A 12,373-nucleotide genomic window follows, 5' to 3' on the forward strand; every position below is an offset into this window, starting at 1 on the left:
ATATATATATATATATATATATACATACACACATATATATATATATATATATTATATATATATATGTGTGTATGTGTATATATATACACATACACACACATACATGTAACCAACAGCCATAGTGCAATCTTATAGGGCTAAAATAAACATGATACCACCGCAATGGAGACAGTGGAGGCATCTAAAAGCAGATGAGGTATCAAAAAGCATATAAAATTGAGGGAGTAATTTAAATGTCAAGTAAAAATTTACTTATTGTTTTCATTGCTGCTAGGCCACTCTGCTGAGGAAGCCAGTGGCAGTGAAAGGCATGATCAACCATTTGCAGATGCAGGAGGCGGTATGCCAAATATTGAATTCAATTTAATACTGCAAGTACAATAGTAACATGGATATTAAAAGACTAATAAAATAACATTTCGTGTGCATTAGTAACACTACCCTTTGCCCTGCTTAAACTCACCAATGACCTTTTAATGTCTGCTGATGATGGCTTGTGCTCAGTCCTGGTACTCCTGGACCTTAGCGCTGGTTTTGACACCATTGATCACAACATCATGTTAGACAGACTGAGGCACTGGGTGGGGATCTCTGGTACTGCCCTAGAATGGTTTTTCATCCTACCTGTCAAATAGGAAGTTTTGCGTGTCTGTAAACAACTATGTCTTTTCGTTCTGTCCAGTTAAATATGGTGTGCCTCAGGGGTCGGTCTTAGGACCTATTTTGTTTTCCTTGTATCTGCTTCCCCGTGGACAGATTATCCATAAACATGGTATTTCTTTTCATATTTATGCTGATGACACACAAATGTACTTGCCCATCAGATCCACAGACCCTGGAATGCTGTGTTCACTTAACTGCCTTCGTGAAGTTAAAAAATGGATGTCAAATATAATCAATATAATCAAATATAATCAATATAAACAAATATAATCCTCCTGAACTCAGACAAAACAGAAATCCTGGTCATCGGGTCCCTAGTAAATCACAGTAAACCTGTTGCAAAGAACCTTGGTGTTCGGTTTGATAGTAATTTAAATTTCGAGCAGCACACCACAAAGCTTGTTCAATCATGTTTTTATCAACTTAGAAATATAGCAAACATTCGATCTATGTTAACTTTTAAGGACACCGAGACTATTTTATACACCTTCATCTCATCACGCCTGGATTATTGCAACAATGTTTTCACTTGTTTAACCCAAAAATCTACTGATCAACTCCAGACTGTCCAGAACTCAGCTGCCAGGCTTTTAACCAGAACAAAGAAATATGACCACATTACCCCTATTTTATCTTCACTATACTGGCTCCCAGTATGTTTTAGAATTGACTTTTTATTGATCACTTTTAAAGCTCTTCATGGCCTCTCGCCTTGTTATATTTCTGACCTTTTAGTCCCATACACACCAGCACGTACCTTGAGATCCTCGGGCAGAGGTCTGTTGTCTGTTCCAGAGTCTCGACTGAAAACTAAAGGGGACAGAGCATTTGCTGTCAGGGCCCCGAGGCTCAGCCTGCCTGAGGAAATCAGGTCGGCTGAGTCAGTGAACTCTTTTAAGTCCCTTCTTAAAACATACTTTTATAGGAGAGCCTTTCCCGATCTTATTTGACTTTATTTTATCCCTTTTATCTTATTCTATTTACTTATTATATTTATCTTAAATGTGTATTTTAGTCTTTTCAATGTTTTCTTGCTTTTATCTTGTATTGTTTCTGTATTATTGTTTTTTGGGTATTATTGTCTTTACACTTGTTAAAGCACTTTGTAACTTGTTTTTGAAAAGTGCTCTACAAATATGATTATTAATTATTATTATTATAAATACTACTACTACAGAGTTTTATAATGAACAAATCTAATATATCTATATCTAAATCTATATCTAATTAAATGATCATATTCTCTGTAACACCTACTTCCTCTCAAGTCAAATGTGTGAAATAACAGTGGGGATACTTAATAACCTGCATTTGGAAATACCATTTTTAATATTTTTAATCTACTGCTGATCTAATATACTGATCCAAAGACTCACTGTCTTGTGAGCCCACTGGGTTTCTGTCAACAAGCTTTATGTTCGCTGCTTATATTGGTGCATGCTTTCGATGTCATTAACTTGTTGGTAACTTTTATCCTAAACTTTCCAACCAGAACACAATTATCTAATATCTGAACCATGCATTGTATTAGTTATTGGAATGCGCACTGCAGTTATTAAATAATATAGGTTGTTGTTGTGTTACTTTCCTCACTGTTTCCACAGTGGCACAAACTTAACCTTTTTCTTTATGTAAAGCTATTTTCTATCTAGTTATTCACAGGAAATAATTGATATTGGGGACTCATTTACCTACTTTATCTCAACAAGCATATTCATGAGTAGAAAGTAGGCATATGTGTAGGTAATTCATTTATTATTGTGTACTTTTATTCAGCATACAGTATAGTCCGAAACTGAAAGTTATTGTACATGAATATGCAAAGTAGAGACTTTACTTTGTTTTCTGTTGCACAGAAGCTGGAATTACCTGTGGACTCTCTGATATGTACGCTCTTTGTGGAAAGCCAGCTGAATTAACTGTGAAGATGAACATGGACTGCGATGGCACCTGGTTCAAAGATGGAGCGCAGGTAAAGCCTACCTTAACATACTTATACTATGTACATACCATTTGGAAATGTATGACATTTAGAGTAAATTGTGAGGGCAAAAGTAAGAAAAGCTTTTCATGCCTACGTTGTCAACATAAACAACCAACTGTCACACATACAAAGTAACAAATATTTTTGTGTTTGTTCTTTTTGGTAATGAGACACAAAAAAGCATAAAGTTGTTCCTTTCACTTTTGATTTGCTAGTTAAGCTCGGGTGCTGGGGTCACCATAACCAAAGATGGAAACTCTCACAAGCTGACAATTCAAAGCTGCAGAGATGACGACTCTGGAGTTTATCGTTTTGAATCAGGGGATCATAGTACACAAGGAAAGGTCACTGTTGGAGGTATAATTTACTCCCCTCTATTGTAAAACATATATTAAATGTCACAACAGTTTCTGTGCATTAAACTGAAACACTGTTTCCTAGATGTACCTGAATTTGACCCAGACGACCTTCACAAGTTCTCCAAACCTGTGATCATAAGAGTGGGCCAGAATGCTACTTTCAAGATGCCTTTTCCTCCTCAGGAGTCTTTGGTGGTCAGTTGGTTTAAGGATGGCACTGAGGTCAAAGACGGGGGAGGAGTTAAGACTGTGAGGGAACCCAATCACAGTCGGCTGCTGCTCAAAGACTGCCTGCGGACAGACGCAGGGGAAATAAAGATCCAACTCAAAAACCCATTTGGGGCTGTGGAGGCCACGTCTCAGCTTATTGTACTTGGTACGAAAACACAGAAAAACGTAATGAGGAAAGTGGGAAATACTGAGAGATAAAATGATGAAACTTCTAATATTCATTACAGTACCTTCACGGCTGCGTTCAAACATGAAAAAACAACTTTCACCTCACTAAGCATCACATTTGGGTCACTACATTTTAAATTTAACACTATGCTTTTGTAACAGATCGACCTGGTCCACCGGATGGTCCAGTGGAGATTGTTGAATCCACCTCATCTTTAATTGAGATTAAATGGAACCCTCCCAAAGACGACGGTGGCTCGGCTGTCACAAACTATATTATAGAACAGCAACAGGCAGGACAGAGTCTGTGGAAGAAGCTTGGGGATGTCTCAGCTGACAAGACCTCCTTCAGAGACAGGAATGTGACTCATGGAAAGAAATACAACTACCGCATCTACGCCGAAAACCCTGAGGGCCTCAGTGACACCCTGGAGACAGCTGATAGCATTATGGCTGGCATAATGAGTGAGTGCAGAAAAAAGAAGTGTTATTTAGCATTCCTCAGCAAATTCCATGTTTACCTACCTCAGGTTTTATAAATGAAAATGCCTCTGGATAGGTTTTATGATTGCTTCAAATCATTTATCTGTGGCACTATTTAGTCACTGTAGAAAACTCACCTTTTATCATTGCTGCAATAGTTGCTCTAACTCCAACTGGAATAGTTTGCAATATCCTGCAGTAATAACATGTAGATGTCCTTAATTTTTTCCACGTCTTTATTTACTTTTTAATTATTAATAATGAGCTGACTTGATTAATTAGACAACTTGTCATTCCTTAGTACTCTCAGGTCCACCTGGTGCCCCCAAAGTGGTGAGTGCCTCTAAGACCTGCATCAAATTGACCTGGACCCCTCCAGAGGATGACAGAGGAGTCCCGATCATTGGTTACCAAGTAGAGAAACGAAAGAAGGACACCAATCAGTGGATTGCCCTGAATGGACTTAATGAACCTATTGAAGGTTTGTCAGAATCACATAAACATATACTATTATGTTTTGATTAGAGGAAAATATTATTTTTATTCCTGCAATGATATTACTCTTATTTCAGGTGTGAACTACGCAGTTAAAGATATTACTGAGGGAGCAGAGTATGAGTTCAGGGTTTCAGCAATCAATGAGTCAGGATCAGGAGATCCAAGCCCTCCCTCTGAAATGGTGTGGGCAAAGAATCCCAACAGTAAGTAGTTAACTTCTTTTGTGCTGTCTTTTGTGCTTCGTTGTGCATATTAATGATTTAACTTATTTGTCCAGAGCATTGTTTGTTCCCCGTCTACATTTCATTTTTTGTGTTTTCATCTAGTGAGACCTTGTTTTAAAGACCCAGAGGACTTCATTGTTATCAGAGCAGGAAATTCTGTACGGGTCAAAATTTGCTATGAGGTATGAATAAATCTAAAAGCTGCTATGCATACTTAGCCTTTCTTCCATGGTATGAATCCTGAAACTATCTTTTCAAGTCATATTCTTGAGTGATGAGTTTACTACAGTGTGACATGATGACTACTTATGTCTCGCACTTGATCTCATTTATCCGATATTGATATCTCCAGGCTGAACCTCCACCTCAGATCACTTGGCTGAAGGATGATGAGCCAATATCCCCGTGGATTAATATCATCAATACAGAGGGAATGTCTCAGCTTGTTATTCCCTCATCGAAGCGCTCAGATTCAGCCATTTACACTATCAAAGCCAAAAACTCTGTGGGTGAGGCTTCATTTGACATTGATGTTAGAGTCACAGGTAAGGACAAATAGGCTAACAGCGTTTTATACTATGGTTAGCACAAAAAAAAACTTGTGGAATAAGTAGTGATATTTTTATACTGAAACTACTGATATTAAATGCATGTTAGTTTCACAATCCTCAGTTCTTTAAACGAGGAATTAATTTAGCATTTGTTTCTCTGGCAAGAGAACATAATTTATATCAACACTAGACAACAGTAATTGGGTAACATTTAGCTAATTAAATGGCAATGACACACAGATATATTGGCAAGCCAGTGTCAAACCTTAATTAACAACATCAACAACTTCTAAAAGCAATGAGAACATTGCAAACATAATTCTTAACATGCAGTAATATGATATGATTAACTGATAACAGCTGTCAAATGCAATCCTTTCAAAAATTAAGTGAAATGTCTCTTGAGTAAACTAAGATTATATAAGGTTTCAAAGAAGCAACATTAAAAAAAAAAAAATCATCTTTACGTTATCGTATTTGTTTCTAGATGAACCCAAGACTCCAGGGCCAGTGGAGCTGGAGCAAACAGTTCACGGCAAAGTGGTGGTATCATGGGCTCCCTCTCCAGACCAGGAGCTTGATGACCGCCTGTGCTACATGGTGTCTCAACACAACTCCAACAGCAGAGTGTGGAAGACCGTAGCAGACCGCCTCTTCGCTAACACATTCACAGCCAACAACATCCTTCCTGGGATAGAATACCATTTCCGGATCTATGCCAAGAATGATATGGGCCTCTCAGATCCATCTCAGTCACCTACTTGGGGCACCAACAGCAATAGAGGTGCGTCATTTTTCCACTTAATTTATGTTTGATCATTCCATTACAGTAAACCAAACCATACACAGCACCTGGTGGTTTGACATTTTTCACATGTAATCAGTTGTGCACTAAAAAAGTAGAGGATTCATCAGATTAGCCAACTACACAACTTGACCAACTACACAATATTGTTGATTTCAGCTAATATGTTTAAAGTAGCGCATGATTCCACTATATGATAGCTAAAAAAAATGATAGTTGAATATTTCAGCTTCATTATAGAGGGTATGCGTATGACGTCACAGAACGCAGTTACGCTCACTGAGTGGCAGAAAGACGAGCAGCAGTGTTAGCTTGAATCAGCTAAAACACAAACAACACATCTAAAATGGGAAAGAGCTGGACCGCTGGTTCTTTGGTAAGCAGTAAGGATCACTGTCGAGTCCAGCTGCCTTTAATTTGAGCAAATAATCACTTGTTTTACTTCCGGTTTGCTAAACGCAACCATGGTAACAGATGTTTTGCCACTCAGTCCAGCGTGTTCCGGAAGGGGAAGTGACATCAATGCATACCCTCTATCAGAAAAATATACCATATCAGACATTTCCATGATAAACCTACTAGAGTAAGGTAACATAAAACCTGCCAGACTCCTGAACAATCACACCATCATAACAGTTTTTTTGTGTTGTATGTTCCCTTACCACTCCCTTAGTTACAGTTTAGTTAACAGTACTAGTTACAGTAGAATTATCTCCAACATGCAAGATTTGGTACAAATGAGTGGTTCCTAGACAATTAATTCCTGATTTTTATTCTAGCAAAATAATCAGATAAACCTTTTAATTTATATAATAGTTTGATTTATGACCAAATATCTAAACTAAATAGATTCCCATCAGCCTCAGCTGTTCTTTGTGTTTAGAGATAATTAGCAAATGGTAGCATGCTAGGATGGGGACCATGGCAAACACTACACCTGCTAAACATAGGCATGTTAGCATAGTCAGTGTGAACATATTGTTATGTTGACGTAAAAAACCTAAAATAGTCACTAGCATGGCTGACAAGTATGGCTTAGTCTCGTTTTTACTCCAAAGTGCAATCACAATAATACATCTATTGCACGGAAGCCATTATTTCAGATCTGAGTAATACAAGTCAATGTCTGAATCCAATGATTATCATGGGGTCTAAATGATCATTTCAATCCTTTCCCTCCCACCAAGTTCCAATAACCTCAAATGGAGTTATTTCAAATGAGGTCTGCTTTGAGAGGCCTCCATCCATCTTGGTCCCTCTGAAAGTCCACACACCACCTAAAGGTTACCAGCTCTACATGACATGTGCTGTCCGAGGATGCCCTATACCCACTGTATCCTGGTACCTGAACGACGTCTGCATCAACTCAGACAGCAACTATTACATCACCAACTCATTTGGTGTGTGCTCCATGTACATTCTTAGAGTGCGAACAAAGGACAGCGGTGATTACAAAGTTGTTGCAGTCAACTCTCTTGGCAAAGCAGAGTGTTCTACTAAACTTATTGTTAGAGGTAAGGTTTAAGTTAAAAGTTGATTTTTTTCAGAATTACCCGTTTTGGTTTATTCTTATTCTTTCTTGTATTTCTGCTTTTTCTCCACAGATTAAAATGGCATGAAAGCTTCATGGGGCTTTTCTTTTCACTGGAAAATAAGTGGAAGATTTTGTTTTAAAGCACACTGCATTGAAAGTGTGTGATACTATTATGTAAAGTGCTGGTAAACCATCTAAAATGGTCTAAATATTAACTAATTTAATTTACTTGAAATGTGACTGATTTACAATTGTCCCCCTGTCATCAGAAATAATATCTATTCAGCACGAGTGAAGTGACAAACTATAGTACAAAGACATCTGTCAAAATGTCAAGCTCTTGTAACAGCTGCAATAAATCAACTAACTGACAACTGTCTGTGGTGTTCTTTTTGGTCTTGTTTTGTCATTTAACTCTGCCTTTATCAACAACTTGGTAAATATTCCCCGCTAACTTCACTGAAAAAAACAAACTCAAAACAAACTCGGTGGCATTCATTAAAGCAACCAATGTCTGTCATGTGTTTTTCAGTAGCCCAAGGCTCCAATATCTAAGCCCACTACACCATGCATATCGCAGTACTCCATTAAGCCCTTATGAACCAAGTGCACATTTTGATTGCATGCATATATATATATATATATATATATATATATATATATATATATATACACACACACCTGAGCTCCCCATTAACATGTCAGCAGATCTTTGCCTTCAAAAATTAAATTAGTCCTTTTTATATCTACACTCAAATAACCATTAAAGGACAAGCTCTCAGTGAGACAACTATTTTTAACTGCTTGTATGTGTAGATCTGAACGAAAGACTCACACATACAGTCACATTACATGCTATATTTTATACTGACAGGCCTAACACAAATCAAATCCATACTGTACATAATGTGACATGTACAGTACGGCAAGATTTAGGCAGGTGTGGGAAAAAAGCTGCTATATTTATCAAGTAACAAAATACTAAGTGACCAGAATAAAAATCTAAATCAAATCAATATTTGGCATGACCACCCTTTGCCTTCAAAACAGCATCAATTCTTTTAGGTACACTTGCACAAAATCTGGGAATTTGTAGGCATATTGCCAGGTGAATGATTAAGGCAGACAGGGTTTTTCCAGATATGCGGTCCAAGCTCTTTTGAAGAAGCCCCATGAAACGGGCAACGTTTACGAACACAGACACAGACAGTGTTCGGCCAAACAAACTTAACTGCAGCTGATGAAAAACACATCATGCTTACCCTTCGCAATCAGAAGAGGTCCAGCAGTGCCATCAGCTTAGAATTGGCAGAAAACAGGTGGACTCTGGTCTATTGTCCGGAGAAGTCTGGTCAGAAGTGGCATTTATGGAAGACTTGGGGATTTGGTCAGAATGAATGGTCTCTTGAGTGCTGAGAAGTACAGGCAGATACTTCAATTCAAATCATCATGAAATAGCATCAGGGAGGCATCTGATTGGCCCCAAATGTATTCTACAGTAGGACAATGACCCCAAACATTCAGAAAAAGTCATTAAGAACCATCTTCAGCATAAGGATGAACAAGGAGCCCTGATCTCAACATCTTCGAGTCTGTGTGGAATTACATGAAGACAGAGAAGCAACTGAGGTTGCCTAAATGCACAGAAGAACTGTGGGTAGTTTTCCAAGATGTTTGGACCAATCTACCTGCAGAATTCTTTAAAAATTGTGTAAGTATTAGAAGAACTGATGCTGTTTTGAAGGCAAAGAATGGTCATACCAAATATTGATTTGATTTAAATTGTCCACTGTCTATTCACTTTGTGTTTTGTTTATTGATAAATATAATCTATTAACATGTCTATTTTTGAAGGCATACTTTCCACACCTGCCTAAAATGTTTGCACAGTACTACCACATTGGATTGCTACAGGGTATAACCTTTTGGCTAAACATATACAACAAAGAAGGACGTTTTATTTGATGGAATTAAACTGACTGATCAGAGTAAAATAATACAGCATTTTTTGTCATATAAGCCTAATATTTAGCACAGTTCTTGCTTTATTAAAAACTGCTCACCTCATTTCCTCAGCCAGGTCAGAGGTGATATATGTGTTTATTCTCCACTCATCACGCTTTTCTTGTAGTCATGTCACAGTCTCTTTTATGAGGTCGGGGTGACTATTTAAACTATCTGGATAAGTCACGCTTCTTTAACCTCTGACAATGTGAACCCAAAAACCTGCTCTGTGCAATGAGTCCAACACACCACCACACCATGAGCAACCATCTTTTTATAATGCCACCACAGGGTCCAGTGTGACTCACTGAATACCACAGACATGCTGAGAATTTCCGTTGATACTTCTGGAGGCTAATTGGAACAGCCAATTCATTCATATCAACCAGAGGTTATTTTACCATATAAAATGTCTCATGTTAATGTTTACTGACCAATAAAGTCCACAGTATAGCGCTCATATTACTAGAGACCTTATAAAGCTGCCAGTCGAAAGCTTTTGGTTAGAGGCTTTAACACTAGCATATGGGAAATTACTGTACATGGCTATTGTGGATCCATAAATTATCAACCATGAATATCAAGTACAGTAATATCCATCACTAATACAATTTAAAACTATGCTCACATTTGTCATAGTTTAAATTGGACAGAATGTGAATGTTGATTTTGGTATTAATGCACCTGTTGTTTTATATTGTCAACAGTAATGGTGGAAAATTGTTGACTGGACATGTCCAATACCAGATTGAATGAACAGTCATAATGTATTTCCAGTGCCAACTGCAAAGTGATCGCTTTCATAGGGATGGGTAAGAGGAACCTTCACCCTTTACCACTGCTGTAATATGGGTTTTTAGCAACTACATTTCATCCATGTATGGGTTTCTATGTGCTCCAAACATTTATCACCGAACAAAAAGGGGTGTCACCTTAGAAATATTGGATAGTGAGAAGAGACAAGCTGAAGAAGGAAAGCTGAACATAGATCACGAAGAATTGAAAGTAAGTCTTAAGTCTTTTAACGGCAAATTTCCAGCGTCAATTATTTTTATGGAATTAACCATTTAACCAAAAGCAACAACATTTTATATGGTGTGAAACCCTCATGGTTTCAGTCGACAAGTAGTACAAGTTAGGAAAACTGTATGATTATGTAATATTTAGGACAACAGAAAGGGATCATTTGTTGCCAGTAGTAAGACTGACTAAATATTTAATTTATGACACTGAACCCCGAATTGCCTCTGGTGGCTGCTCCACTAGTGTATGAATGTTAGTTTCTGTTTGAGCACTCAGGCTCAGTGAATGAATGTGTGTGAATGGTGAATGCAGATGTAGTGTAAAAACGCTTTGAGTGGACGAAAAAGACTAGAAAGGCGCTATACAAGTACGGAGCATTTACTTTAAGAGAAAAATAAGCACTATAAGTGATGATGTTAGTTTATAAATGAAATCATTTTTTTGTAATTTGTTTAAGCATTAGGGAGTCAAATCATTTGATTCTGGTGCTGGCAAAAAGAAAAACATCCAGCTAAACATTTTTATTAATTTTAGTCTTTTTTAAATGTATTTATTTATTTACTTACATTTCATGAACTGCAGACATGCTGCTATTTTATACACAGCATATACATTTTAGCATAGCCTCCCTAACCTGGATCATAACAGCAGCCAGAATAGACTGTATGTACTGCCACAGGAGTTCTGTCTACAAAAATATCTAAACCCTAAAATGTTTGTCTGTATACATTTCATATTAAAAGAAAGAAAAAGTCTGAAGAATTTTGAAACCCTGTAAAAAAAAAAAAAATATGAATGTGCCACTTGAGATCATCCTCTAATACTGAAATTAAATATCTCAACTGTGTGAACTGTGAATGTGACCTTCCCAACTGGCTCCCCATGACTAACAAAGGATTGAGCCTACGATCAATTTTCACTACAGAATGTGTGACACATCAAAGCCTTAATATAACAACTTTTTTGCTGGGTTGTCGATATTCAAGGTCAGATATCTTTTTTCACATTTTTTCAGTGTTTTTCTTATGAATCTTCTGTATATTAAGATTGCAATCCACTGGTACTTGAACTAAAGGTCAGGGTACTAGCAAAGGTCAAATTAGGTCAAAGTCATCTCCAGTTTACTGCCTATAAGCTGAGGGCTTGGTTAAAACAAATTACTCTATGTTTCTCATATTAACTCTGGAGATGTTTTGCTTTTTCCCCCTTCCAACATGAAACACATGTTGATCACTCAGAACAAGCAGCTTGAGTTTAAAGTTTACTTTCAGACTTTTGCTAGTAGTTAACAACTAGGCACCTAACGAGAATCACTATGCAAAACATAATTTTTAAGAGTTGGTGGCATAAGAGATTTACGGATATGTGCACAGGCTTAACAGTTTGATTCGTAGACATTCTGCTCCTCGTCTATGTTTGGATCCTGAGCAGTTAAAATGCTGGCACAGCCACCTGACTCCACAAGCAGTTGGGCAGAGTCAGCCGCAAGGTGGGATTTCACATTCCTCATTTACAGTGTCCCAGCATGTCTTCAAATGTCTGCACGAGTCACGCAAGAATCCAGGAATCCCCAATTTGACAGACTGATGTCACGGGGTAATATAGATGACACATGAGGAGAATCTCAACCTTTTCTGGCCCATGACGCCATTTTTAAGTCTTGAAGGTTCTCATGACCACAGCAGTTACAGAATCATATGACCTTGAGTACACTTATGTTTGTTGGGGGAGCTCTTAATTAATTAAATACATTATATAAAAATGACTGTATTTGAGGTAAAGCAATTAGTTAATAAATGGATTAGTCAATTGCCAAAAATATCTGCAACTATTTTCATAATCATTT

The 12,373-nt window shown here is 37.5% G+C and overlaps 1 protein-coding gene across 1 annotated transcript in view; it reads left to right on the plus strand.

The window, feature by feature from the left end:
* Positions 1 to 7,866, plus strand: part of LOC119886121 (immunoglobulin-like and fibronectin type III domain-containing protein 1) — a 37,749-nt gene extending 29,883 nt beyond the window's left edge. The window contains exons 13-24 of the mRNA XM_038696655.1: positions 275 to 340; positions 2,520 to 2,635; positions 2,863 to 3,004; positions 3,089 to 3,382; positions 3,568 to 3,870; positions 4,190 to 4,369; positions 4,461 to 4,589; positions 4,713 to 4,792; positions 4,963 to 5,155; positions 5,649 to 5,945; positions 7,154 to 7,480; positions 7,571 to 7,866. Coding sequence (XP_038552583.1) covers positions 275 to 340; positions 2,520 to 2,635; positions 2,863 to 3,004; positions 3,089 to 3,382; positions 3,568 to 3,870; positions 4,190 to 4,369; positions 4,461 to 4,589; positions 4,713 to 4,792; positions 4,963 to 5,155; positions 5,649 to 5,945; positions 7,154 to 7,480; positions 7,571 to 7,575 — 2,132 coding nt within the window. The 3' untranslated portion in view covers positions 7,576 to 7,866. The remainder of the gene's footprint in view (positions 1 to 274; positions 341 to 2,519; positions 2,636 to 2,862; positions 3,005 to 3,088; positions 3,383 to 3,567; positions 3,871 to 4,189; positions 4,370 to 4,460; positions 4,590 to 4,712; positions 4,793 to 4,962; positions 5,156 to 5,648; positions 5,946 to 7,153; positions 7,481 to 7,570) is intronic.
* The last annotated feature ends 4,507 nt before the right edge of the window (positions 7,867 to 12,373 follow it).

The sequence above is a fragment of the Micropterus salmoides genome, unplaced genomic scaffold (assembly GCF_014851395.1).
Source record: "Micropterus salmoides isolate LMB-PRFRI ecotype aquatic unplaced genomic scaffold, ASM1485139v1 Ms_hic_scaffold_4, whole genome shotgun sequence".
In the NCBI taxonomy this organism is placed as follows: Eukaryota; Metazoa; Chordata; class Actinopteri; order Centrarchiformes; family Centrarchidae; genus Micropterus; species Micropterus salmoides.